The following is a 27847-nucleotide window of genomic DNA, read 5'->3' as shown; positions in this document are numbered from 1 at the left end:
AGATTTGATTCCACTGTGCCACAATGGGAACTCCTTCCCCTTTCTTAAATGTGCCCTGAGAAGAAAAAGGCTGAGAGCCCTGCTCTGGAAGGTCCCACTGGGGATGGAGGGGCAGAGGGCAGAGGCCTACTGTGCGTGCCCCTCTCCCAGCCCATCCTCCCTTCTCCCGAGGCCAAGGCTGGTCCTGCCCACCCACTGGGCTCAGGGCGGGCCTCTCCTCCCACAGGGCTTTCCCAGACCCCTGATGGGAGGAAAGACAGGAAACAGGTTTGAGGGTCAGCCTGGGAGGTTGGAGCCGCGTCAGCCCATCCCTCGGACCCAGAGCCGCAGGCCTGGCTTGTGAAGCAGGAGTGCCTGGTTAGGAGGCAGCCGGACTGAATCACAGCAGCAGAGGCAGCCGGCAGCCTTGGCGAGCTCCTGACGCAGGATCCTCTGTGTCTACACCTGCAAGACATGGGGCTGGAGACTCCTGCAGGGTTGACCCCAGGTGATGCAGGTGGAGGGCTGACACGAAGGTGGCAACGGCACCTGGTACCCAGAGGGGTTAAGGCAGGGATGCTGCATGATGGCGGGTCCCCAAATGGGTCTGCAGGGCCCATGGGGCCATGGGCACTGTGCCCCAAGAATGGGCCTCCCCCACTTCCTGCAAGTCCAGAGGATGAAACTTCAGTCAAGCGAGTGGGGTGTCTCCTTCACGTGCCTGAGCAGAGGGGAGGTGGAAAGCAGGGCATCAGACCCTTCGGCCCCACCCAATCCTGCACCTCAGTTCATCGGGGGACCCGCTGCCCCAGGACTCAAGGCACAAACCCTTCTTGTTGGCTCTGGAGGAGGAAGCAGGTAGCTTCAGAAAATGGGCCCAAGGGAAACCTAGGCTCTGGAGGTGCCCTGTGGCTGGGCAGCTGGGCCCAGCCCGCGCCTGCCTGCTGCCAGCCCGCCCAGGGCCGCTGGCATGGTGCCGGGGGCCCAGTGCCAACCCGTGCTCTCCTCCCCACCATGTGCTTTGGCCGCTTCCAAAATAACTCTCTGCTCTCTGCCCAAGTTTGGCCTCTTGGGTGCTTTTCTCTTCCTGAGACCTGTCCTCCCATGTCTGAAGCGGGAGCTGGCCTGAATTGCATTGGGAATCAGGGACCCCCTCCTCCCGCTTAGCACCATGGGGCTCCGCAGTTCTGAGAGCCGGTGGCAGCACGTCCTCTCCCTTGGCTAAAAGAACTTGTCTTCCCAGCAGATTCTCCCTCAGCCCCGCTCCCGTCCCCTTCCCAGGTGCCCAGACCCCACAGGACTCCCAGCAGAGTAGGTCACTGGTCTGAGGTCACAGCTTGGGAGGACCCTTCAGGCCGTGTCCCAGGACAGAAAGGGAGTGATGCCTCAAGGCCCAGTCACACCTCCCTTTCCTTGGGCTGCACCAGAGAAGACTCATTCCACTTGCACGGAACTCGGAACTCGGTTTCTGGGGAGAAGCTGGAGCCTCCAGACAGTAGCCACCTGGAGTCTAGACTTTTCCTCTTGGAAGAGTCCCCTCAGGTGCCAGCCCAGCCCATCTCCTCCAGGCACCCTGTGAGGTCGGTCACTTCCTCCATCCCCCTCCACCCCCTACCCCTGGGCCTGGAGTCCAAGAACAGGCTTCGGGGAAGAACAGGCTCCAGGGAGGACCATTTCCCTGAAGGTCAACGGGAGGAGCCTTGATTAGGAAGAAAGGAAGGGGAAGGGAGGGAGGGGGAGGGAGGATGGAGGAAGGGGAGGGAGGGAAGGATGGAGGGAGAGAGGGATGGAGGGGGAGGGAGAAGGGAAGGAGAGAGGGAGGGAAATAAGGAGAGAAGGAGGGAAATAAGGAGAGAGGGAGGGAGAGGGAGGGATGGAGGGAGGGAAGGAAGGAGAGAGAGAGGAGGAGGGAGGAAGGAGGGAGGGAGGAAGGGGGGAGGGAAGGAGAGTGGAGGGGGAGGGAGGGAGGGGAGGGCAGTCTGCTGGGAAGGGCCTTCTGCTCTGGAATCTAGACTGGCTCCCTAAGGCTCCCTCGGCCACTGCCATGAGCATCCTGGGCCTCAGTTGGTCCTTTGCAGTTGAGGGTTGACAAAACGAGTTGTCAAAGTTTTACAGCAGATACAGCACGTGTCCCCACACTTTGCTTCCTCCATCCCGTGTCTCCTCCCAGTGAATATTGTCTCATTTCTGTCCTCACCATGAAGACACGGAGGCTCTAGAAAGGGCAAGGGGCTCAGAGACGCACACCTATCAAGCCCGGCCCTGAGCCTGATGCCCGGGCACTGGGCAGGCCTCCTCCTGGGCCCCTCCTGCCAGCTGCCCACCTGGCTGGGCTTGGTCTGGGAAAGAGGAAGGTGGAGCTGGGGAGGGGGGCTATCCTGCTTTCCTCTGCTCTGCCAGCTGCCAGCTGCTCCCGCCCACTGCTGCCAGAGCCCAGAGGTCTCCTTTCCCTCTGCCTGCGGGCAGCTTCCTGCCTTTTCTTTGAACCAGGGTAGGGTGTTGGCTCCCACACACACTCAGCACCCTCAGACCCAGCCCACCCTGCCCTCTGATGTGCCGACCCCCCAGGCTCTGCTCAGCAGGAAAGCTGGCACCTGGTCCCTAGGCTGCCCCCTGCTTCGCCTTGTCTGTCTGCCCTCTGGGTGCTGCCCAGGCCCCTCCCTGCATCCCTTCCCCCACAGCCCCCAGCAGCTCTCCCTGGGGGAGGCCTGCCGGTCCTGCAACATCAGGTCGAATGGCTCTGAGCTCCCACCTCTTCCTCCTGCTTCTCAACGAAACCTGTGGACACAGGGGCTGGGAAAGTTCTGGGACCTGCTCCATAGCCCTGAAGGGCTGAGGGAGGGGGCAGCTCAGGCTCTTAGAACCTATTAGAAAAGGAAACTGGCCTGGCCCAGGAAGGGCAGCCTCCAAGCTCAGGATGAGGCATGTGGAACCCCCAGACACAGCCCCTCAAGGTGGCAGCCCCCCCCGGGGCTGTGTATTCCTCTGCTTCTTCAGATGACAGGCCCTGTGAGGGCTCAGAGGGCAGGCTGGGGACTCCCACCTGTTGCTCCAAGACGACACCGGCCAGGAAAAAACTAAAGCCACTCCTTGTCCCCTCCTGTCCCCTTGCAGCCACTTTCTTCCCTCTCATCCCCCAACGTGCATGCGCACACGCACACCCATCCCACGCCGCTCACAGAACAGCGCTCCTCCCTACCCCCAGTGCTGCTTCACACTTCCTCCTCCAGGAAGACCTCCACGACTAACACTTCTTGGCCCTGGCCACCCTAATAACCACCGTGACCAGACACTGTGCCAAAACCCTAGGAGATACTGCCTCCGTGAACCCAGACAGCAGCCCAATGGGGAAGTTACGTGTTCCATTTCCAAATGAGGAACTGGACCAGGTCACCGGCTCGGGAAAGGGCAGCCCTGCTCTTCTGTGACCAGTGCCTGCACCCATGACCCCCAGGTCACGCTGGACATCCGCAGGCAGCGGTGGAGAAGATGCAAAGCCCAGAATCTCACATGTTCCCCCCCTCCCGCCCCGACCCTTCAAGTTCATGGTTGTCACAGGCAGCGAAGGGGCATGAAGTCCCGCGGAGTCAGCAAGGCGCTGGGGAGGGGGGGTCCACACAGGGTCGGGCAGAGGTGATGGAAATGGGTACTCAGGGGTAACCCCACACAGCTGATCTCCCTCCCCAACTCCTGATGCTGCCCTGCTGGAGGGGGTGGGGGGCAGAGGGGGCAAGAGGAGGGGCTGGGGATTCTGTCTAGACGCTCCAAGTCAGGGGCTGCCAGGCAGTACCAGCAACCTGCAGGTCTGCCCCCTCCCATGTGCACGTGGGCCCTCTGCACTTGGGCCTTCCTGTGGCTGTCGTGTCCCCAGATCAGCTCCAGGAGGGGACCCACCCTCCCTGAGCCCCAGGAGCCTCACTGAGCCCACAGCTCAAAGGAGACGCCTGAGGTCTCGGAAGTTTGAAAGCTGCCTTTCAGCCTGAGCATCAGGGCACAGGCTCCAGGGAAGATGCAGGCAACACGGAGACAGCGGCACATGGAGCGCGCTGGTCTTCCCCGGAGCCTAGACGGCAGAGGCAGGTGTGTATACACCGCACGAGCACCTGGACCAAATGGGGAACCCCTCCCTGGGAGGGGCAGCACGTGCCCTGGGGCGGGACCCCAGCATCTTCCAGAGCTCCTGCCTCCTACGCCTCTGCCTACAGCTCCTCCTTAAGGTCTTCAAATGAACCCTCTACCCAGCCCTGCCTGGGAATCCTTTCACCTGAACGGTGACCATCCCCCTCTCCCCGAGTCTGGAAAACTTGAGTCCACTGACTCCCTCAGCCACAGCAGGGCCACTTGGGACCAGCTTCCTCCTGTCGCTGAGGAGGGAAAGGGGCAGACCTCGCAGCTGCCCGCCCTTGGCGCACTTGTGCCCGGCTGCTCTCCGGACAGACAGAGGCCTCCCCTCCATTCAGACAAGAGCCCTGCACAGCCCAGGGGAGGCCCTGCATCCCCTTTCCCCATACTCCCCCCTCCCCCAATCCAGGAAGCAGGGTCTGAGTCTCACACAGAGCCACTCAGAAAACCACAAGGGCAGATTGGCAGCTCCAGGGCACCGTGACAAGCTTCCATGCGGCTGGATTCCAAGGGGGCACTGCCCTCCCTGGCCCCAGGTCCTCTGGGAGAGAGAGTAGGTCTGGGGCAGGAGCTGGGGCATCAGCCTCAGGAAGACCCATCTCCCCCAGCCCCAACCTAGGAGAAGGATCTTCTGCTTCCCCAGGGAAAGGCCCCCCAGAAGTCATTTCCCATCTTTTTAGCCCCAAACACTGTCTTCAAACAAGACAATGTCCCATACACCCCGCATATCAAACGGCTGAAGGGGGACTGCCTCTGCTGTAGTGGGAGCCAGCCCAGGACCAGCAGCGGAGGAGGGGTGGGGGTCCCTCACAGCCCCCCTGGCCTGGCTTACAGGTTTCCCCACCCTGCCCCAGACTTTGCCCTCTGGAGTCTGGACACTATTTCTCTCCCCCCTCCCTGGCCCAGCCTGTGCCTCTGGGAGTGGCAGATGCCCCGTAGGGACAGAACAGTTGGAAGGGGTGCCTTCGAGGACCCTCTAGCACCAGTGCCCTGGCCCCATTTAGTTCAGCAAATACTTGTCTGACTGAAAACTCACCTTGAACCTGCTTTCCCAGAGCCCCTGGGTCCTAGGGCCCAAAGCCCTAAATCTCAGGGACCCCACTTCTGGGACAGATGGCCCCAGACTCTCCTATCTGCTCTCCTCCTCGGCGATGGGGCCTGGGCAGGGCTGAGCCAGGCGAGGTCTCCTTTCCCCAGAGCAGGGGCACAGGTGGTCTGGAATGTGCCCTCATGCCCCCTTCCTGCCCAGGTGGCCGGGCCAGAGCCCCCAGCCCGCAGGCTCCGAGGGGCAGCTTCCCAGGACAGCACCCCACCCCCACCCCCACCCCCTTAGGGGCTCCTTTATGAGGTTCTCTGGTTTTCAGCCTGGCACCAACCCACAAACTAGTGTCCAACTTGGCCTCTTGGGACAGGACTTCAGGGAGGCCCCTGGGGACCAGCAGTTCTCAGAGAACGGAGACGGTGCCACATCGTCCCTCTTGGAGACAAGAGTGGACAAGGCCCCTTCCTGCTTCTAGGACGCCCGCCAAGGCCACCCAGTCCCCTTGCCACAGCAAGGGAGAGCTTTCCTACTGCCCAGGGTCCCTTCCTTCCCACCACCCTGAGCAGGTCAGCTTCACGCCTGGCATGTTCCACTGAGGAGGAAATGAGAAGGAGGGAAAGGGACAGGCAGCCTGGGCCCCTCCAGCTCAGGGCCCAGAGAGCCCCCTCACCAAGCCAGGGTCCCCAGAGTGAAGGCCTGAGACCAAGGCCAGCTGGAGACCCAGCCAGGGCAACGCAGGCTCACCCCTGGTCTGATGACAATCTGGGACTTTTCTTCTGGACCAGCCCCGAAGTCCACCTGGACAGAGAACAGGACGCCCACATCAACCGCGCAGGTGCCCCCAGACTGAAGCCACAAGACCCCGCGCAACCAGGCAGGGACAGGGAAAGACAGGCGGTACTCACAGGTAAGCCGTCAGGGGGTGCAGGTCCCCGGGCACTGCTGAGAGCCCGCGCTCAGAGCAGTCGGCCGACAGCATGAAGCCGTCCTCCTGGCAGCGGCAGGGGGCCGGGCAGGCTGGCGGCGGACCCGGTCGAGGGGCGCCTGGGGCGCCCGGGGAAGCGCACAGCGCCGCGCAGAGCCACAGCGCGCGGAGCCCGGGAGGACTGGGCATGTCGGCGGCCGGGAGGCTGGCGGGACCCTCGGCTCTACTGGGCGGCGGGAGCGCGCGGCAGTCAGAGAGGCGCAGGCATCGCAGCGCGATGTTCGCTCCGGGGTTTCACGGGCTGGGCTTGGCGAGGGAGGGAGATGCGGCGGAGGAGGAGTCAAGGAAACTTTCTGCCTGCTCGCTCCCTCCTTCCTTCCAAGCTGGCAGGAATTTCATCCAGGAAAGGAAAAAAAAAGGGGGGGCAAAGAACCTGGAGAGCCGACCTGCAGGCGTTTGGAAACGGTGCCCCAAAGCCTAGGATGCAGGCTCAGGATTCCGCGGGGACAGCCTGGGGCCACGGGGATTGGAGGGGCGGCGGAAGCAGCACCCCCAGCCCCGCTACTCCACTTTTCTCATCAGGAGAAACTGGGACCCAGAAAGGGAGTGCTTGCTGGTGGGGGGCAGCTCCAGAAGAGGAGGGGTCGCCCTCACCACCGTGTGTCCTGGGGAGGGAGCAAGGGGGTTCCTGAAGGGTGAGCTGTGTGGGGGCGCCCTGGGAAGGGAGGGGATGGGGGGCTATGAGGAGGGGCCTTGTCGAGCTCCAGGCCGGCTATTGGAGGAGAGTGTGATGCTCCCCCTCAAGTGTCTCGCACATGGTCCCAGTCAGGGGCGAGTCCCGTGCACTTGACCCTGCTCCTGGGATGCAGCCAGGCACCCGTATGGGGACGTGCCTGAGGCAGGTCGGCGCCACCTGGAGGCCAGTCCAGTAGCTGCAGCTCAACCAGCCTGAAGTAGGACCGGCCAGGCTGGGGTCTTGCAGGTGAGTGGTGGCTGAAGCTGGGGTCAGGCCCGCCTCTCCCTAGACCTCCTGCTCTCCCTGATCTCTGTCGCTGAGCCAAGCCCCACGATCACCCCAGTATGCAGAGCGGCCCGCGGGCCTCAGATCAGCCTGGGGCTATTCATCCAGGGCCACCTATCAGTCCCTCCATTCTCTGCTGCTGTCCTCACCTCCTGGGGGAGGCAGGGGCTGCTCAGCTTGGACCAACCCTAGGCCCCCAGGTGGGTGTGACCCTGGCTGAGACCAGCCTCCCAGGAGGGCCTGATCCTGCAGAGGGCCTGAGAGACCACGGCTGGCCTCCCGCCCCCAGGTCAGCTGTGCCTCCCGCCCCTCTGGTCCCTCTGTGTTCCCACTCCCCGCTCACTGCCTCCTCAGCAGGGGTGGGGTTGGGGACTCAGAGATGCTGTTCAGCCTGCCTCCCAGAGGGCCATTTGGGCCAGCCCTGGACTCCTGATAAACACGGAGTGTGAAGAGGCTGCCCCGCTGACCTTTTAACCCCCTGGGAGCCCCAGGCCTCACCTCGTCCTGGGGAGGCTGCTGATCGAAAGCCCTGCCTCTGCTCCTTTTCCACCAGGCCTGAGAGGGCCTCCTGCCTCTGACCCTCATCCCTCACTGGGCACTGGAGCTGGCCCAGGCAAGCTCTGCCCTGTTCCCTGGGGCCCAGCACCCGGCTCCCAGCCACCTGGGGCCTCGCATCTGACAAGGGGCTGGATGGGCTGGTGTCCACGCCACTGCCACTGCCATGTGCGCATCACCATCCCCCCCTTTGATTTCTCCTCCTGCCTCCTCCCTCTCCAAAGGCCCTCCCTGCTCAGCACCCCCCATCCCCCCCACCCCGCTGCTCCCTCCTGTGGGGGAGGGGAGGGGCCTGAGAAAACCTGGCAACTCTGGCTGAGGATCCGCCAAGCCCCCAGCCCCTGTCTTCCCAGGAGAGAAGTCCAGGAGACAGCGACAGGCCGCACCTCCTGCACACGGGGCAGTGGGTGAGCCTCCGAGTGACCAGGCTTGGAATCCAGGGACCTGAGGAAGCTGGGAAACTGGAGGACTGGGGGCTGCTCTGAGGAGGCCACCTGCTTCTGTCCCCACCACCCCCTGCACTGGGCCCCATGTCCAGGAACCTTTGAGGTTCTTTCGTTCTTCCTGGAGGGCGGGCGGACAGACAAAACGCACTCGGCCTCAAGCTTGAGCGCATCTTTTATTCCCCACTCAGCCCTTCACAGCACAGGCGGCATGCAGGCTGCCCCTCAGGAAGCGGGCGCAGCCTCTGAGCGACAGTGGCCAGTGCTGACTCAGGGCAGCCCGCCCTCCAGCGCACTGTTCAGACAGCTGTAGAGGTGTGTGTACTGCTCCTAGGGGCAGACGCCAGAGGATGCGGTGACAGTGGTGAGGTGAGCTCCCCGTGCCTCCACTGAGAGCAGGGGCCCAGCACCACCCGCAGCTGCCAGCTGCCCGGGCCCGCGCCCCACCCCCACCACTGTGCCAGCCTTCCTACCCCCTTGCTCCTCCCACTGCTGAGCCCAGCGGCTCTCACCAAGGTTGGGGTCAGGAGGCCACAGGCCTGTGATTGCTGCAAGGCCACAGTGAAGATGTCCACGGTGCCCTCGGCCCCTGCCTGCTGCAGCAGCCGGTCCACGGCCAGGAAGGTGCCCAGTGGGGCCGCACCCTTGCTGCAATTGACCTTGAGTTGGAGGGACACCTGGGGGCGGGGAGGAGGGCTGAGGACCCAGGGGGGTGGGGAAACCCAGCCTGGGCCTGGGGACCATGGAGGGACGCTGGGCACAGCCATAGCCAGCCTGTGCCCGGGCAGGGAGGGGACAGAATCCTGAAAGACATCAGAGCAGAGCCAGAAAGGGGACTGGGTCCTTCTGAGGAGCCCCAGGCCAGGCTTGGGGGGTGCGGCCCTGACAGGAGGGAGTGAGGGGTTCCGCCTCCCTCCCCCCCCAGCTCTTGTCCAGCAGCACCTGGAGTGGCTGAGCAGCGTGCCTGGCTTCTCCGTGTCCTGGGAGCAGCACTTGCCCACGGCAGCCAGGAAGGGCAGCAGGGTCGTGGCGGGCAGCTCCTGCCCTGGCTCCCAGTGAGGAAACTGCAGCCGCTGCACTGGCCTCTCTGTCCCGCTCCCCCTCTGGGGGCAGAGGTGTTGGCACCAGTGCCAGAGGGGCCAGGACTGCTCCCCGGAGCCCACCCATCATGCCCCATGGCCCAGCTTACGTGTGTGACACTGAAGAGGGTGCAGGGCCAGCCTGCAACACTGTTCTCGGCCACCCAGTGCACAGTCACCCCATCTGTGACAATGGGCTGTGTCCCCGTGGGCCAGAACTCCTGTGGCCGGACCGAGACAGGGCTGCTGGTCAGCGGCCATCTCCACCCATGCCCTGGTCACAGCCGTACTCCCCACCTCAGCCCTGCGTCCTCCCACCCTCTGGCCCCTGCCCCCCTCACCTTCTCCTGGAGGCCGGGTGGGCACAGGGAGACGAGCACGCGGGCCCCGTGCTCCCATACCAGCCCCCAGAGCTCCGCGGGCCCTGCAGGGCCGGTCAGCACCACGTGGTCACGGCCAGAGGGCCCGCCCTGCACAGCACAGCTGGTTGGCCCTGGATCGAGGGTGTCCCCTGCCCGTCTCAGCTCTGGGACCCCCGGCCCCAGCCCAGAAAGCACCAACGGTCAGAGGGTATCATCTCACCGGGAAGAGCCAGGCTTCAGGCATCTCGCCATGGATGCCCTCCTCCACCGGAGCAGACCCCTCATGGCAATGGCCATCTGAGGGACAAGGGTGACAGTGGGCTGTGGAAGGCCCGCCCTGGCAATGCCCCCTTCACCCGCACCCCTAGCGGCACTCACCAGAGGTGGCGCCATCCTGCTCACAGCCAGGAGGGGGCGTCATAGAGCCGGCCTGGTCTTTGAGGGCCTGGAGCAGGAGCTGAGAGGGCAGAGGGGGCACCCCCATGAGGCTGGCCTGGCTCCCCAAGTACAGCCCAGCCCCGCCCGACCTCAGCGCACCTTGTACTCCCCCAGGAAGCCAGCATCTGCGTTGGCTGCCCGCTCAGCGCACGCCTGGGCCAAGTCCCTCACAGGGATGGGCTGCGGCCTCGGGGGAGCCTGGGCAGCACGGGGGGCACTCGAGGCTCCCCAGCTCCCGCGTCTGGCCTCCGTGGCCCTGCGTGGATGGAGCGGCTGTCTGTTGGTGGGAGGTGGGGACCCTGCGCCCCCACTGGACAAAGCCCCGGAGCTGCACGTACTCAGAGGAGCTGGGCGGCCCTTCCAGGATCCTGCTCAGGAGGCAGCTATGCAGGAAGACGTACTGGCTCTGGGGACGAGGCAGGCGGCTGAGGGGCTGCGGCCCAGCAGAGAGGCTCCAGGCCCCAAGCAGCCAGCCGGGCATCCGGGAGCATCTTGGAGCCTTCCCGCACTGCCCACACGGCAGAGCTGGCAGGGGCCTGCCCGCCTCCCCTTCCGCACAGAGGGAAACAGAAGCCCTGAAAGATGCCAGCTGCAGCCTCCCCCGCCTCCCGTCTCCCCAGGGTCCTTTCCCGGCCCCTCAGCCCTCCCCCCAGGGTGGTGACCGGGCCTGCTATGGGCTCACTGGGGTCTGGATCATGAGGGGCCGGTGCAGCCGCAGCGTGTACACCGTGTGGAACACGTCTACTGTCTGCTCCTCCTCCAGCTGCTGCAGCAGCCTTGACAGGGCCACAAAGGTGCCCGAGCGGCCCACACCCGCACTGCAGGGACAGAGGGCCCAGGCCTGTGAAGGGGAGGCCCCACCCCCTGCCCACTGCCCCCCGACGGCACCAGTCCTCACCTGCAGTGCACCAGGATGGGCCCGGTGCCCTGGGCTTCCCTCGCCTGCTCCCGAACCAGCTCCATGAAGGCCAGCAGGGAGCTGGGGGCCTCAGGCACGCTGTGGTCAGGCCAGGTGGTGAACTGCAGCTGCTTCACCCTCCTTGGTGGGGGCTGGGCAGCCTGGGGAGGGGGCAGAGGGTCCAGCCTGCTTCTCCATCCCCTCCACACCCAAATCCTCTGCTTAGCCGTCACTCCCTCCACCAGATCCCACGGGTGGGGTCTCGCTGCCCCACATCCCCATGCTCCCCCCACCTGGCTCCTTCAGCTTCCTGGGGGCCCTTTGCCTACTGGGAAGGCTTAGGTCCTGGGGGGCCTCTGCCTGCCGGGCGTTCCCAGGTCCTGGGGGGTCTCTGCCAGCTGGGAATGCCCAGGCAGATGGGTGACACTGCCTCTTGGGCAGGATGGGTGCCAGGGGACCCAGGAGGTGAGCCCATCCTCCCCTAGGAGTCTCTGCCCGAGGGCCCAGCCTCCCTCACAGACACACACGTGCTGCAGCTGGAATTCCCGCTTGGTCCACTCTTCCTCAGGCTCCTCAGCCAGGAGGTGGACAGTGATGTGGCCGTGGGTGACGGGGGTGGGGTTGGCTGGCCAGTAGTGCTCACACAGCACCTAGGGCCAGAGGGTCAGGCAGGGGTGGGGGTGGGGTGGGCCCAGCCTCATCACTGTCCCACTTTATCAGCCCCCCAATCCTCCTTTCCCCGCCACCCCACCAACATACTGCTCTCTGGGCCACCTTGTCCAGAAGCCTCTCTGCCCTGGACGGGCTCTGGTATCCTCACCCCAGACCTCTCATGCCACCCTGGGGGCATCAAGGTAGCTGCTGGGCTCCTGTGCAGAGCTGCATGGCCTTATTAGGGCCAGCTGGCCTGACGTCCCGCTCCAGCTGAAGGGGACTCAGAGGCCTGTCCCAGGGCCCCACCCAGAGCAGGGCACAGGTGTGTTCAAAGCAAAGATGCACCAGCGTACCCACTGCCCACCCGGGCACTTCTTACCTTCGCTGCCTCTCAACACCTGTGCCCCTGTGGGCCTGGAGCAGGGAGGGTGGACACGGTGAGAAATGGCAGAGGCAGTGGGGACGAAGTCCACCTGGTCAGCTGGGGACCTACCACCTCCTGGCCTGACCCCTCCGTCCCCACCATGGCCAGTCCTGCAGGGAGAGCCTGCCACCTGCTGGCCAACCAGAGCGGTGCACTCACCCGCCCATTCTCCATGCCCACAGTCAGCATGACAATGACCCGGACCTGCTGCTCCCACACCAGCCGCCAGAAGTCCTCCAGGGTCTTCTTGAGAGGCCCCTGGGTGGCGATGAACTCCTGCGGGTGGGTGTAGCCCTGGGGGTGGGGGAGAGGAGCATGGTGACTGCAGCCCACAGCACACACCACTGTGTACCCCAGGCCTGAGGAATCCGTGTGCGCATGCGTGAACACACATGCACCAGGAACCCAGCCAAGAGGGCAGTGCAGAGACAGACCCACTGCTAAGGGACAGTGACAAGATGCTGACGGCCTGAAGCAGCCTCCCAAGGCCACCCTCCACCAACTGCCACACCAGCTGCACATATCCCAGCTCCACTGCTACCAGTACACCTGGCATGCAGCCCCTCCACCTAGTGACCCCACCCGGCTCTGTCCCATGTCCAGCTCCACTCCTCTCTGGGTCCTTCCAGCTGCAACGTCTGCCCTCTTTCATCACTTATCAGTACCCTGTGCATCATGCATCCTTCAAGGGAACTAACCCCTCTCTTCTGGGAAGCCATTGACGATCCCTGGTGGAACAGATGTTGCTTCTTCATCTGCTCCAGGTACCGCTCATGTTCCCTTATTACAGCCCTTGTCACACTGCACGGCGGGTACATACCACACAGAGGGTGTCACACACACACACACACTCTGCCTGCTCCTTGAGTTGGGAATGCGGGTAGCCCAGCTCTGCTTCCCATGGGCCCAGCAGTGTCCAGCACACAAGTGGTGACCTCCGTGGACACAAGGGCAGGACACCATGTCCTGCACACAGACGCGTCTCCCACAGGCGGCCCCTACCGGGATGAAGCTGGCATTGATGTAATCGGAGTGGGGCTCTCCATCCAGCAGGGTCAGCCTGACCCGGGAGTGGTCATCTGCAGAGGGTAAAAGCCTGCAGTCAGTGGAGGCTCACACGGCCCCTCCTCTGGGCCCCAACCTGCCGCCCACCTGCACTCACAGGGCAGCACGTGTGGGTAGCGGTTCTTGGCGGTGTTGGCAGGATGCTCGGCCTCCAGCCTGGGCTGCTCTTTGCCCACCTCCTTCAGCTCCTGTGAGATTGGGGCCGAAGCAGACCCATGTCATCTGACAGCAAGGGGGGCAGGGGCGTGCAAGGCTGGGGGGCCCCCTGAACTTCACAGCAGCCCTAGCCACCTTGGCACCTGCTGCTCTCTCTGCTGGGGCCCTGAGGGCAGCAGAGGCCTCACCTCAAACTCCTGAAAGAAAGCCTGGTGCGTGTGGGCGCGCTTGGCTTCATAGTTCTGCCTGAAGCTGTGGACAGGGATGGGCCGGTGGGTCCGCCTGCAGGAGAGGAGGGAGTGGGCCTGCCTGGAGTGCAGGGTCCTGCCTGGCACTGGTGGGGCACTTCCTGGGAGCTGGAAACCAGCCCTGGGCTCCGGCCCTGAAGTGGAGCCCGCATGCGTTTTGAACAAAGTCCTCCGAGGCGGAAAGCAGACAAGGGGACAGAGGGAGGAGAACAAGGCAGTCAGTAGCTACATGCGGAGGCAGGTGTGAGACCCTGAGCCCTGTCCCCGGTTCTGAGGACTGTGTCTGTGCACCAGAGGGCAGACAACAGATCCAGCATTGGGGAAAGCCTGAAAAGAGAGCAGCTTGATCCGAGCATCACAGGGAGGGAGTCAGGAGAGGGAGGCTGGGCGGGGGGAGGGAGCCCGGAGGTTTATTTGGAGAAAAAGCACTGAGAGAGGGGGTGACAGTGGCTGAGGAAGGATGGGCTGGCAGGGGGTAGGGCTGCTTCCCAGAGCCCGCACCACCACCACCACACCACGCAAGGTGGCGGCTGTCCGGCTTCTTCGAGGGCGCACGTGCACTCACCGCAGCTTGGACACGGTCAGCTCCTGAGAGTAGAGGGTCTCGTCTGCCCTGCAGGGGTGAAGGGCCATGGGAAGCAGCCCAGGGCCTCCCCCCAGCCCCCCAACCCAACCTCCCTCCCACTGACCTCTGCCCCTTCACCCGCCTCCAGTATAGCAGGCCCAGTGTGGCACCCATGGATAGGATACAGCCAGCCACCACGCTCACCACTGCAGGGACAGGCACTGCTGCCCAGGACACGCTGGCCCGCGGCTCTAGGGACAGCAAGGGAAGGTCAACTGGGCAGCCTTGACGCACTGTCCCGCAGTGGCTCGCCAGCCTCCCCTGCACCTGAGACCCTCTGGGTAGAGGGCACCATGACAGACCCCCCACCTTGCAGAGTCCCAGAAGCCAAACCCAGGCCAGAGATGGCTGCTAGGGCCACCTTGGGGACCGAGAACAGCCAGCAAGCCCTGCCTGCCCCCAGCTCCTCCCAACACCCTCAAGGAAAAGAGGGTGGAGCCTGGCCCCGGGATTTTGGAGCTGCGCTGTCCAATACAGTAGCCACGTGCCCCTGTGGTGCCTGAGCACTTGTAACCCAGCGGCTCCAAATTCAAGTTTGCTCCAAGTGCAAAGTACACACTGGATTTCAAAGATTTCGTGGAAAAAATGAGCATCAGACATGTCCTTAATCTTTTAAAAAATGGGGATCCCATGTTGATAGGGTATTTTGATATCTTGGTTTGAAGTCCATGTTGCTGGAGTTCCCTGGTGGTCCAGTGGGTTAAGGATCCAGTGTTGTCACTGCTGTGGCGGGCTTGATCCCTGGTCCAGGGACTTCCACATGCCATGAGTGCAGCCCAAATAAATAAATAAATGAAGTAAATGTTGCTAAGATCAGCTTCATCTGTCTATTTGCACCTTTGTAACGCAACTACGAGGAACATTAGGTCACCTATGTGGCTCTTGGGGGTTGCTTTAGGTTTCTACAGGACAGAGCTGTCCCAGAGTCCCCGTGGCCAGGAGCAGCAGGGCAGAGGGAGCCGTTGCTTGGGGCAGAACCATCAGAGCGGGGGCAGGCCATTTCCTCATTGCCGCTGCCTGTCCCACTGCCTCTCAGCCCACCCTGCCCAGTGGCACCTCTGCTATGCAGGACGCATCCCCCGCTGGTGCCCGGGGGTAAGCTCTGAAGGGAGGTCCCGGACCCTATTGCCACTCCAGGACCCAGCTGGAAGCCCAGCCAGGGGCTCACCTACCCGAGAAGGCCGAGAAGAAGATGAGGGTCTCAGGGGCGCTATACCTGGTGAAGGCCACGACACTGAACCTGCACAGGAGATGAGGGTCTCAGGGGCGCTGTGCCTGGCGAAGGCCACCACCCTGAACTGGACAGAGGGCAGGACAGAGGGCAGGCAGAGGGCCCAGCCCCTCCTGGGAAACGGAGTCATGAGCAGCAGATGCTCAGATGGTGAGCAGGGCACACCTGCTCAGGATGCTGCTTTGGGTCACCTGAGCTGCCGAGCAAGCCAGCCCTAGATGCTCTTCTGCCTCCCTGCCCCATTTGGAGAGGCAGAAGCCCTGGAAGTAGGTACCGAATAGCCTTGGCATCGCCCTAGCAAGCTGGCATTGCCTAACAAGCTCCGGGCCCTTCTTTTCCGAGAAAAGGAAGACATAACAGGGGGGGGTCCCCTCCAAATCTCGTCCACCAGGAAGCCCAAGGGAACTCTATGAGTCAGGCCAGATCTTCTGTTGACAAAGGCATCAACAGGCCATAAATGAAACCTACAGTGTCTCCCCCTTGAGGTTGGGCCCTCACCGATACTGGGACCCTGGCTTGAGCTGCCCATTGCATATGTCCTGGGTGTGACCGCAGACCTCTGTCCCCATAGGCACCATCCAGGATGTCGGCACGGCCCAGGGCCCAGGGTAGAAGGGGTTGGGGAGCAGGATGGCCAGGTAGGAGTCGTGTCCTCCATAGTAGTGGTCGTACCACGTGTGGTTGACGGCTTCCCGGGGAGGCAGGACCACTAAGAGAGGCGGGGGAGGGGCACAGCATCATGGGCGGTGCAGCCTCCTGGGGTTTCTAGATGCTCCCACCGTTCACAACAGCATCACTTCATCTTTTTTTTTTTTTTTTCTTCCTTCTCTAGGGCTGCTCCCATGGCATATGGAGGTTCCCAGGCTAGGGGTCTCATTGGAGCTGTAGCTGCTGGCCTACGCCAGAGCCACAGCAACGCGGGATCCGAGCCACGTCTGCAACCTATACCACAGCTCACGGCAACGCCAGATCCTTAACCCACTGAGCAAGGCCAGGGATCCTCATGGTTCCCTGCAACCTCATGGTTCCTAGTCGGATGTGTTAACCACTGCGCCATGATGGGAACTCCCAGCATCACTTTATCTTGCAGAATGTCCCAGGCCCCTTCCTGCACCCAGATGCCCACCAGCCTCGGACACTCCATCTTACCCGTGTCCGTGCTGGGACCCCTCGCGCCCCTTCGAGGCAGCAGCCAGGGTCTCGCCCCTCTCCCAGGCCCAGGACTCACATGACATGTTGGTGGTGGCGATGACACCGTACCACTGGATCTGCCCGTCGTCCTTGCCAAACATGCCTGGGGTGATTATCACCCCCATCCCCGTCTTGGGCTCTAGCTGGGGGGCTGTGGCCAGCTCTAGGGGGTGCCAGGCTGGGGAGGGGGGAGGGGCAGTGAGCACAGCCCTGAGTGCAGGGCCATGGGCACATGGAATCAGAGCTGGGAAGCCTCGATCAGGGTCACGTCAAGCTGGTATGGAGTTTGGGTCAGGGCGGGAGGAAAGGGCTGGGGCCTGGGGGTGCAGGAGGGCAGGGGGCAGGAGGGCCCAGGGGCAGCGGTGGAGAGAGGGCAGGGGTAGTACCATGGCCTGGGGGCAATGAGGGTGTGGGTGGGGGTGTTGGGAGGGTGAAGCAGGAGGGCCCAGGTTTAGGAGGGCCTGGGGGTGGGGGGCTGGGGGACAGGAGAGCCCAGGGACGAAGAGCCATGGGCAGTGATGAGAAGACAGGGAGCAGGGCACCCAGGACGAGGAAGCACCTACCCTGGGCAGAAGTGGCGCACACCAGGGTGACCGCTCGGCTCCACAGGCCGTTCCTGCCAAGCACCGAGAGGCTGAGGCGATAGGATGTGGCAGGGGCCAGGCTGGACAACAAGACACTGCCCCTCAAGGTCTTGGCCTGGAAGACCAGGTGGGCATCCCCTCCTGCCGCCAGCTGCTCCGCTACCACCAGACAGGTGCCCACATCCCCCGCGGGCACTGTCCAGGCCAGGACCAGGCGGGTGGCCTCGGGCTGGCACTGTACGTCCTCCACGGGGTCAGGCTCTGTGGGGTCAAGGGTTCTGTGTCACGTAGGGTCACTGCAGCCTGAGACGTGCTGGAAATCCACAGGTGCTGGGGGGCTGGGGCCTCTGCCCCGGGAAGAGGCCGCGGCCCCAGGAGAAACAGGCGTCCTGTGGGCCCGCACCCCCCTGGATAGAGGAGGCAGGGCACCCACCAGGCGAGTGGGGCTGGGATAGAACGGGCAGCACTCAGGGCACCTGTCCCCCAACAGACACCAACGTACCCACGGGCAGCACCACCGGGTGCGTGGTGGCCTGGAGCGGCCCTGCCTGGCACAGCACCGACAGGGAGAGGTTGCGTCCAGGTGTGAGGTTCCTCAGCACGAGGTGGGATTGACCCAGCACCAGGGGATGCTCCTTGGAGAGGGGCCCAGCCTCCAAGAGCAGCGCGTGACACACGCCGTGCCCCAGGGGGCTGGCCCAGGCCAGGCTGACCACAGCACTGTGCGCCTGCATCGATACCAGCAGCTCGACGGGCACATGCGGGGCTGCGGGGAGGAGAGTGGGAGGCCTCTGACCCTACACAGGGCCCTGGGTGTGCAGGTGGGACATGGGCTGGGTGTGGAAGGGTGCAGAAGTCTCAGGGCGGCCCTGCTCACAGCTCACCTCTCCCCACCCCCTGGCCATCCCCAGGCCCACTCACAGGTCCAGCCAGAGGCGTTGGCCGCCGCAGCACAGAGGGGCCCAGCCTGTGCAACCACCTCTACCTCGTACTTGGTGCCTGGAGTCAGAGCTGAGAAGCTGGCGCCGTCCACCTGGGCCCCTACAGGGCTGGAGCCCACCCGGACGCCTGCCTGGTACAGGGTCACTTGGTAGCCATCCCGGCCCCCAGGCGCGTGGACCCAGGATGCCCGGAGATGGGTAGGGCCTTCGCTGGTCACATTTACCAGGGGAGGGGCGAGGGGGGCTGTGGGGAGAGCAGGGCATGGGGAGAGAAGAGAGGGTCATAGGCTGAAGTCCTGACCCCCAGGACCTCAGACGTAACTTCTGACTTATTTGGAGGTAACATTTTTTTTTTTTTTTTTTTTTTTTTTTGGCCATGCCCAAGACATGTGGAAGTTCCCAGGCCAGGGACTGAACTGGGGCCACAGCAACAACCTGAGCTGCCACAGTGACAACCAGATCCTTAACCCATTGTGCCACAAGGGAACTCTGAGATAAGGTCTTTAAAGAGGTGATTGGAGTTGCTGTCATGGCACAGAGGAAACGAATCCGACTAGGAACCAAGAGGTTTCGGGTTCAATCCCTGGCCTCACTTAGTGGGTTAAGGATCCAGCGTTGCTGTGAGCTGTGGTGTAGGTCGCAGATGCAGCTCAGATCTGGCGTTGCTATGGTTCTGGCGTAGAGCAGCAGCTGTAGCTCCAATTGGAACCCCAGCCTGGGAATCTCCATATGCCCCGGATGGGCCCTGAAAAGACTAAAAAAAAATAAAGAGGTCCTTAAGGTAAAATGAGGGCATGGGGAGCCCTAATCCAGGGGTTAGGATGTGACTGTGTGAGGACAGGGAGACAGCAGCCATGCACATGCCACGGAGCCCCGCCACACCCTCTGACCTGCAGCCCTGGAACCATGTGGATTCTCAAGTTCAGGTCCATCTGCAGCCCCCACCCTTGGTGAGGGCAGCCCAACAGACTAACTCAGGAGGAAAGCATCCAAGCCAGACCTCAGCCCCTTCCTCCCTGAGGCCCCACTTGGTCTGAGCCTTGGCCAGTGAGGAAACACCAGGCCTGGTGACAGGTGACGGTGAGTTTCCCCCAGACAACAGGGCACAAGCCCCAGCGGTGCTGAATGAGCAAATGGATTGCCCCTCCCACTCAGCACGCCCCCGAGGCCGAGCCGGACTGGGCGGCACAGGACTTAAATCAATGCCTGTAGGGGTGGACAGGCTAGAGGGCAGGACCCTCCACTGGAGCCCGGGTCACCAGGTGGACACCTGTGCAAACATGGAAGCTGAGGCTCCTAGAGGGACAGGCCAGCTCTGTGAGCCAGTCAGAGCCCAGGGTCCAGGTCTGAGGTTGCAGGGTCCTGGGAGGGGTTGGGAGGACAGGGCGGGGAGGGGACACCCCACAGAGAAGCAAGGGGCCATGGCTGTTCTTTAGCTCCACCGAGCAGGACTTGGGCTAGTCTGGAGGGGCTTCCAGACCCAGCTAGTGGTTCTGGGGCTCTGGGGCTCTGGCAGGAGGGGAGGCTAGCCTGCACCTCAGTAATGGAGGCCCTTCCCCCACCCCCGCTTCTCTCTGGGGTTGTACGTGGCCGGGAGCATGGACCCTGGGCCCCACTCCCCAGCGTACACCCCAGCTCCCCACTGAGATGGAGACTCCGCCTGTTCTGAATTAAAAGAGACAGTGCAGGAGTTCCCCTCGTGGCTCAGTGGTTAACGAACCTGACTAGGAACCATGAGGTTGTGGGTTCGATCCCTGGCCTTGCTCAGTGGGTTAAGGATCCAGCGTTGCCATGAGCTGTGGTGTAGGTTGCAGATGTGGCTTGGATCCCGCATTGCCGTGACTCTGGCGTAGGTCAGCAGCTACAGCTCCAATTAGACCCTTAGCCTGGAAACGTCCATATGCCGCAGGAGCGGCCCAAGAAATGGCAAAAAGACAAAAAATAAAAAAAGAGACAGTGCAGGTGGGACACCGAGCAAGGGCCCAGGTAGGGCTGGAGGCTGGTCCCGCTGGTCCCTGAGGGTCCCACCTCCCCACCGTTGGCCATGAGAGAGCATGGAGTGGCCAGCCCATGGCTCTGCCAGTGAAGGGTGGGGTCTCCTGGTGCCAAGGGTCCAGGAACAGCGTAGTCAAGTTAGAGGCCACTCACAGACACAGAGAGCTTGGGGCTGTGCCACCCTTGAGAGCCACTTAGCAAGTGGGGCTGGTGAGGCGGGGCCGTGCGGGGGACACTCACGCGTCCAGCCTGTGGCGTTGACACCGCTGCTCTCATCTGGCCCCCGCAGGGTGGCCAGCCATGCCAGGAACTCCGTGCCTGGAGCCAGCTGGTCCCAGGAGAAGTTCTGAGCCTCAGGGGCCAGAGTCTCCTCTCCTTCCAGAGCCGGGGGCCTCAGGCGGTAAAGCCTCAGAAGGAAGCCATCCCAGTCCCCCGCTGGGGGACTCCAGGAAGCCCGCAGGGCAGGAGGCTGGGCCCCAAGGCCCAGGCTCAGGTTGGCAGGAGGCACAGGGACTGCAGGACAAGGAAGAGACAGATTCAGAACAACCCCAACCCCCTCTCCTTCTGCTTCATCTGTGCCCTGCCCGGTGGTCTCCAAACATTGCCAGCCATGGGCCACAGCCCCCTCTCTTTTCCCTCCCAGGAGAACCCTTGACCTGTTCCCACCTGCTCAGACTGCCCGCGCCTTGAGGGCATGAAATCTGGAGCACGTGGTGCCCCCTAGCACCCAGGACCCAGATCCCCAGCTCAGCCACTGATATTCGGTCCTGCAAGCTCACTCCCTCCTCTCTCTCTCCGTACCCCCAACCTTAAGGCCTGGGTGCACATTTACCGCTCACTAAGGCCCCTCTCCACCCACCCTGCTCAGACCCACTCACTTCTCAGCTCGCACCTTTCTTCTGGGAAACCTTCCGAGACTCCCGAAGGTGGCCCCTCTGTGAACCCTAAAACTTTAACCAGGGCTGCATAAAAGTCCCTACCATTCTTGATTTTTAATCTATGCGATCCAAGTTTCACGTGGTTCAAGATACATGGTGCATATTCTTTTCCTTGCATTTATGTTTACAAGATGAGGTATAAAACCATACATATAACTTTTTTTTTGTTTGTTTGTTTGTTTTGTCTTTTCTAGGGCCACAACCGCAGCATATGGAGGTTCCCAGGCTAGGGGTCTAATTGGAGCTGAAGCTGCCAGCCACAGCCACAGCCACAGCAATGCCAGATCTCAGCCGCGTCTGCAACCTATACCACAGCTCACGGCAACGCTGGATCCTTAACCCACTGAGCGAGGCCAAGGATCGAACCTGCAACTTCATGGTTCCTAGTCAGATTTGCTAACCACTGAGCCATGACGGGAACTCCGCCATACACATAATTTTAATAAACACATAAACCATCTGTTTATTTGTCAGTCTTCATTTCTAGACTGTCTTCTTCATGATTTTTAGCTTTAGCACCTCACCCCATACCTAAGAATGGGGGACAATCATTCAGTATTTGTTGGAAGGATGGAAGGATGGATGGATAGATGGATGGATGCATGGAGGGATGGAGGAATGGAGGGATGGAGGGATGGAAGGGTGGATGGAAGGAAGGATGGAAGGATGGATGGATGCATGGAAGGATGGAGGGATGGAGGAATGGATGGATGGATGGAAGGATAGATGGATGCATGCATGGATGCATGGATGGAAGGATGGAAGGATGGATGAATGGAGGGATGGAGGGATAGATGGAAGGGGGGATGGATGGATGACCAGCTGGCAGGAGGTGAGGATACTTGCAGACAGATTTATGAAAGGCCCCATCTTGGCAGATACGTGGTCTCTGAGTCAAGAACATGACACACAGGAGTTCTCATTGTGGCTCAGCGGAAATGAATCTAATGAATATCCATGAGGACGCAGGTTCAATCCCTGGCCTCACTCAGTGGGTTGAGGATCCAGTGTTGCCGTGAGCTGTGGTGTAGGTCACAGACAAGGCTTGGATGTGGACCTGGTGTTACTATGGCTTTGGCATAGGCCAGCAGCTACAGCTCCGATTCAACCCCTATCCTGGGAACCCCCATATGCCTCGGGTGCAGCCCTAAACACACACACATAAAAAGAACATAGCACACAGAAGGCAGTGTGCAAAGGAACTTGGCCCCACCCCCACCTCCCAGGGCTGGCCTCCTAGAGGCTGCGGCAGGAACTCACGAGTGCAGGCTCTGGCCATCTGGATGCTGGAGCTGAGGTTCCCGGCCCAGGTCCACAATGACACGGTATAGCAGGAGCCGGGCACCAGACCCCTGAGTGTCAGGCTGGAGTTATCTGGGCCCAAGTCAACAAGACCGTCCAGTGGGCTCTGGCTGCCCTCCTGGTGCCAGCTGACCCTGTAGCCTTCTCGCTGCCCTGGTGCCGGGGCCCAGCCAATGGACAGGTCATAGGGACTGCCCCTGCCAATGACCTCCAGAGACTGTGGTGCCAGGGGCCCTGAAGAGAAGGGTGGTTTGGTAAGATGGCCTTGGGACATCTGCAGCCCTGTGGTGCCCCTGCCCTGTTCTCCCAAGCCCCTCCCCCACATGGATCTCCACCCTGAGGCAAAGCTGCCCAGGGCCAGGGCCACAGTGGCTGGCTCACCTGTGTGGTTTGCAAGGTTCTGGGTGGTATTTTGCAGAGAAGAGACAGCATCCACCTGGTAGAGGGCCCCGTGCCCACCAAGTGGGACCTGAGTGGCAGCAGGTGGCACGGAAGTGTTCCCGGGGAGGCCTGGGGATCCCTCAGGGTAGAGTAGTGCCTGGTCCCCAGGCTCCCTGGTGGCCTCCAGCACATCCAGGGGGAGCTCAGTGCCATTGCCTCGTCTGTTCTCGGCTGCAGCATCTGGGGAGGGTGTGGTCCCTGGAGAGTGAGGACTCACCAGCCTCCGGAAGCAGGTGCCACTGGGCAAAACCCCTTCCTGCTCCCACCAGCCCAGACTCACCCAGCCAGGCACTGGCCTGGGCCCAGGCATCATAGGGCCCAGCCAGGACCCTCAGCTGCAGAGTGTAGTGTCCGGCAGGCAGGGGCCCTGGGAACGTGGCATTCAGGGCCCCAGGGCCCAGAGAGATGGTCTCCACCAGCCCACTCAGCCTGAGCAGGTAGCCGTCCTGGGCCCCGGGCCCTGCCCTCCAGTGGGCACTGAGCCCTGGGGGCTGGGGAGTGAGCACCAGGTCCAGGGGGGCCGAGGGATCTGTGGGGAAGGGAGCACATATGTGCAGAAAGCCCACGATGGCAGCTGAGAACAGTCCCAGCCCATGCCTGCTTCTTTCTGTGCTCCCTGGACCGGGGCTCAGCACCTGCTGCTGGCAGTCACCCTGTGCCACATCCTCGGCAAGTCCCAGGACCAGGCAGTGGATGCAATAAAAAACGACAACACCTCAAGTGTCAGACCTCACGTTATTCCTCACAACACTGCCATGAGCCTCCCTTTGAAAGCACAGAGAGGGTGAGCAATGTGTCCAGAGACCCACAGCCAGTGAGTGGCAGCAATGGGTTCAGAGCCCGGGTGGTCTGGTTCCTCCACTTTCCAGTGCCAGACAGCACTTCTCGGAGCAAAAGCACAACCGAGTCCCCACGGGCTCAGCCCAGCCTTGGACACTCTAAGCCTCAGAACCTGGTCCTTCTCTCCCCAACTTTCAGTCCCTCCACAGTGACAGGAGAGAATGCGACTTGCAGGGGTCTGTTTTGAGGGACAAATGAGATGACACAGGGAAGTAGCAGGCACGGGGCTGGTGCAGGGAGGGCTCCAGTGATAACTGTCACATGAATGTCACCTCGCTCTTTTTTTTTTTTTTTTTTTTTTTTTTTTTTTTGTCTTTTCGCCTTTTCTAGGGCTGCTCCTGTGGCACATGGGGGTTCCCAGGCTAGGGGTCAAATCAGAGCTGTAGTCACCGGTCTATGCCAGAGCCACAGCAACGCAGGATCTGAGCTGCGTCTGCAGCCTACACCACAGCTCACGGCAACACCGGATCCTTAACCCACTGAGCAAGGCCAGGGATTGAACCCAAAACCTCATGGTTCCTAGTCGGATTTGTTAACCACTGAGCCACGATGGGAACTCCACCACACTCTTCTTCTCGGGGGCTCCAGCCTGCAGGAGGGGCACTCCCTCCAGGCCTCGGCCCTTCCCCATGGGATCCCAGGACCCCACCCCACCCATTGTATCCTGCCTGCTTGGCTGATGAGCCTCTGCTCCCCCTTTCGCCCCAAGAACTCACGGGTCCATTCAATGGTATTGGGCCCGGCTGCCCAGTGGGGCCCGGCCACGGCACTGAGGGTCAGTCTGTAGGCGGTTCCCGGAGACAGATGACGGAAGGTATGATTAGAGACACCCCGTCTGACTTCTGCCGTCAGGTTGGGGCCACCCAGGAGGTCTGTGAGCACAAGGTGCAGCCAGGCGGCCCCCCCAGAGCCGTTCCAGAAGGCCTGCAGGGTGCTGGTGCCCAAGGCATGCAACCCCAGCTGACCCGGAGCCACGGGAGCTGGGGGAGGGCAGAGAGAACAAGTCGGGCTGGAGAAGGGGCCCCATGCAGGGGCCTGGCACCGACCTGGGCAGCAGAAGCCCTGAAGCCCAGCCACGTGGGGACGTGATGCTGGACTGGCCCTCAGACTGGCTGCTCCCAGGGTCTTGCTGAGCCCTGGCCCTACCTGTCCACTGGTGGGTGCTGGTCTTCGCCTGGAGGGTGGCAGCCCAAGTGGTAACCTCCAGAGCATACTCGCTGCCTGGTGAGAGGTCGCTAAAGTTGTAGCGCAGGGTGCCTGGGGACATGGAGATGTTGTGGGCCACCATCTGGGGCTCCAGTTCGTAGAGGAGAAGCTGGTAGCTGTCCTGCCTGCCAGGGGCAGCGCCCCACCAGGCCTGCAGGCTGGTGGGGCTCCCAAAACTCTGCAGCTGCAGGTCCTGGACAGTCGCGGGGGCTGCGGCAGAGGCAGAGAGAGGCACCGAATCAGGGCCAGGTCAAGGCTGGGCATTAGCTGTGTTTCTGGGGTCTTGGGAGGGTCAGAGTCCAGGCATGATCCTCAGAAAACTTCACATTCACCCTGCCCACCCCCCTTGCCCACCTCACCCCTTGCCCCCGCCCCTGCCCCCAGCGCAGCCTCATCCTGCTTGGCCCCCCAGCCTTCCCGCCACCGCCCCCCAGCCTGCCCGCCATGCACCCGTGTGAGCAGTGAGGATGGTGGTGGCATTCTGCCCACATGGGTGCAGGACCGTCACTTCCAGCCGGTAGTGGCTTCCTGGCACCAGGTCCTGGAACTCGAAGCTGGATGCGTTGGTGTGGGCCTGGAGCTGCTGCCCTTCAGGGGTGCCAAGGGGGCCAAGCCGGCTGAGGCGGAGGAGGTGGCTGGGCCTGCCTGGCCCCCCGGCTGCCCAGCTCACGGCCAGGCTGGCAGCCCTCCCCCTGCTGCCCACGCTCACGCTCAGAGGTGGTCCTGGGAAGAAGGGGCACACTCAGAGTCTCCCAACCCCTCCGTCCTAAAGAAGGAGGGATGGCAGAAGAGCAGAGCAGCGGCAGGATCTGGCGGAGAAATGGCCCTGTCCCTGCTCCCACTCACTGCCCTCACGCCCCTCTGAAGGCACCTACCTCCACTCTGCCCGCCTGGACCCTCTGCCTGGGAGTGGCACTCGTTATCCTGGCATGGGGGGGAATGAGCAGAGGCTCTGGTGTCCAGCCAGGATCAGAGGAAGCCTGTCCTCACTGCAGGACACCTAAGGTGTGGGGACCCCAGGCCAGGAGCAGACTCTTCCGCTGTCCTCCGTGGGCTGGGAGGGCGTGGCCCCGCTCAGGCTGGACACTTTGGAGAGCAGGGGCCCCACCTGCTGGCCCGGTGGCCCCAGTGCCCCCCTCACCTCGGCCCAGAGGCCTGGGAGCCAGAGGAGCACAGCGACCAGGACAGGGGGCCTCATTGCGATGGATGGATGCGTCTGCAAGAGAGAGTGGCCCGTCTCCGCCCCCACCCACCCCCGCCTGCCCCGTGCTCAGAGGCTGGCCTGGCAGGGTGGCAGGCAGTGGGCAGCCAAGAGCAAGGGGCTGCCTCTCCACACCCCAGACCCAACCCCCACTGCGCCCGGCCTGGCAGGGCCCTGGGAAGCGGGGGTGGGACTTTGACCCCCAGGCTGCAGACAAACTTACTTCCACCCTCTTCCAGCGCTGGCTGTCCAGGCAGGAGACAGTCCTGTGCCCTGGGGGAGGCCCAGAGGAGACCCAGCCTTGCTGTGGGCTCAGCAGCTGGCTCCTGACTCCCAGCCCTGGGGGAAGAGGGGCTATCTGGCTCTCTGCACGTGAAGATGGATATGGCGTTTGTGTTCCTATGGCGAGGGGTCCTGGTTACACCATAGGGGGAGTTACTGGGTGCTGGGGGGATGGACCAGCTATGAGTGTGTGTCCCCTTCCGTGAACCGCTTGTGGACAGACACAGGAACGTGTCCTAAAGGCCTGGAGTCACAGTGATGGCAGATCTGGAAGAGCCATCCGGCCTCACGCCCTCACACCCCAGATAAGGGAGGGTCTCCAGGGAGGGAAGCGCCCAGGCCCAGGGTGAGGAGGGGAGCTGGGCTTGAACCCTGGACCTTCAGCTGCACAGAGCAGAAGGCACACCGTGCTCCGGGGTCCCAAGGACACGTGCTGGTCCCCCCACCTCCTGCGCCTGGACCAACAGCCCCGGCCCTCCCCGCCCCCACCTGGACGCAGGTGCTGCGAAGGCCCAGGGCAGCTTTCCCAAGGGTCCCTCCGGCCTGGAACCGACTGCTCACCTGGAACTGCTCCCGCTAAGCCCCCAGCCCAAGGCAGCTGACATGGGGAAAGGAGGGAAGGGAGACAGAGGAAAGACAATTGGGGGGAGGGGGGGACACTGAGCTGCTAGCCGGCTTTCGGACCGTCTGGCTGGGACCTGCTTCTCCAGAACCAGGGGCTGCCTGCCCCTCCCCCCCTGCCCAGCCCCAAACCTCAGCCACCCACCGGCCTCTGGAAGGAGGCCTGGAAACTTAGCACTTGGGCCCCATCAGATTTTCCAGGCTGTGCATGCACACGTGCTCTCTCAAAGCGGGGGTTGGGGGGGCAGCGAGGGACCCACATGTGAAAGGGCGGAGCTCGAGGTCTGGCCAAGGGAAGGAAACACTCCACCCTCCACCCTTCACCGCCCCCCCAACTCACCTGGAGCACCTCACTTTGCTGGACCAGCAGAGTCTGGAGAAATGGAATGGAAACACCCTGATTCAGAACCTAAGTAGGAGACAGGACATGGTTTTAGGTACGGGGTGGGGGTCTCAGACATCTCCCAAAGTCCCCACAAAAGAAGGGCCCGTTGGCACAGCACGGATGCCATAGCTAGTCCTCTGCACGGGGCCTGGATCCATAGGGGGCCCCCTGTCAGCCCCCTGCCAGCCTGGGGCAGCCATCAAATTGGCAGGGGGGGGGCTTGGGAGGGGGCGGGGAGATTCTGACCGATAGGAAGCAGCCCCCCTCCCCGCCGCCCCCCCTGCAACCCACGCCTCTCCATTCAGCAAAAAATACCACAGGGCTGGGTCTCCTCCTACAGACAAACCCACATCCTCCACCTTGAAAACCCCTGGGGTCCTCCCAAGGTCTCCAGCACCTAACTGAGTCCTTCCAGAAGGAGCAGGCAGCAGGCAGAGGCAGGCAGCAGGCAGATGCAGGCGTCCTGGCTCCCGAGTGCCCGGAGACCTGGCTGTCTCTCCCACTGCAGCCTGGCCGCCCCCTTCCGGCCCCTCCCCTCCACTCCCTTGGCTGGTGCCAGGCCTTGGGCAGCCCCACGCCTGCCGGGAAGATAAGATAATCGCCGGGTCTCCCATCCTCTGTCCCACCCCCCTGGGAAAGATCACCAGGGAGGG

At 62.6% G+C, this 27847-nt stretch overlaps 2 protein-coding genes across 6 annotated transcripts in view; both read right to left on the bottom strand.

Moving 5' to 3' along the window:
- LGR6 (leucine rich repeat containing G protein-coupled receptor 6) overlaps positions 1-7284 on the bottom strand; it is a 95485-nt gene extending 88201 nt beyond the window's left edge. The window contains exon 1 of one of the 2 annotated variants that reach the window (XM_021064542.1): positions 6049-7284. In XM_021064542.1, the coding sequence (XP_020920201.1) occupies positions 6049-6257 (209 nt within the window). In that variant the 5' untranslated portion in view covers positions 6258-7284. The remainder of the gene's footprint in view (positions 1-6048) is intronic. The other variant, XM_003130614.4, reaches the window with a different exon arrangement.
- On the bottom strand, positions 7654-27681 carry LOC100624894 (receptor-type tyrosine-protein phosphatase V-like). 4 transcript variants are annotated; one of them, XM_021064541.1, is made up of 36 exons: positions 27592-27681; positions 27150-27218; positions 26130-26245; positions 25847-25921; positions 25581-25629; positions 25156-25428; positions 24646-24915; positions 24216-24479; positions 22940-23188; positions 22600-22839; positions 22177-22452; positions 20219-20491; positions 17964-18227; positions 17545-17808; positions 17022-17303; positions 16496-16636; positions 15766-15976; positions 15209-15276; positions 14101-14227; positions 13977-14024; positions 13352-13445; positions 13105-13195; positions 12945-13021; positions 12102-12236; positions 11392-11514; positions 10865-11025; positions 10649-10784; positions 10305-10372; positions 10066-10222; positions 9907-9985; positions 9749-9825; positions 9508-9636; positions 9277-9387; positions 9030-9190; positions 8600-8735; positions 7655-8417 (listed from the first exon to the last, which is right to left on the bottom strand). In XM_021064541.1, the coding sequence occupies exons 4-36, from the start codon at positions 25901-25903 to the stop codon at positions 8358-8360; spliced, it is 5151 nt and encodes a 1716-aa protein (XP_020920200.1). In that variant the 5' UTR covers positions 25904-25921; positions 26130-26245; positions 27150-27218; positions 27592-27681; the 3' UTR covers positions 7655-8357. The 4 variants fall into 4 exon arrangements, with proteins under 4 accessions (XP_020920196.1, XP_020920200.1, XP_020920199.1 ...); XM_021064540.1 differs by having other exon boundaries at positions 9030-9387; XM_021064538.1 differs by having other exon boundaries at positions 8600-9190.

This window comes from Sus scrofa, chromosome 10 (genome assembly GCF_000003025.6).
Source record: "Sus scrofa isolate TJ Tabasco breed Duroc chromosome 10, Sscrofa11.1, whole genome shotgun sequence".
Classification (NCBI taxonomy): domain Eukaryota; kingdom Metazoa; phylum Chordata; class Mammalia; order Artiodactyla; family Suidae; genus Sus; species Sus scrofa.
The sequence above is the reverse complement of the archived record's forward strand: the minus strand, read 5'-3'. Positions and strand labels throughout refer to the sequence as shown.

Bases quoted from the DNA above. Each gene is read 5' to 3' on its own strand.
- LOC100624894 (XM_021064537.1), bottom strand. From the start codon at position 25,903: ATGAGGCCCCCTGTCCTGGTCGCTGTGCTCCTCTGGCTCCCAGGCCTC. The intron at 20,492-22,176 runs GTGAGTTCCTGC...CTTGTCCTGCAG, and splicing joins GATGGCCAGAGCCTGCACTC to TCCCTGTGCCTCCTGCCAAC. The intron at 16,637-17,021 runs GTAGGTGCTTCC...CCCCCTCCCCAG, and splicing joins GTGCGCCACTTCTGCCCAGG to CCTGGCACCCCCTAGAGCTG.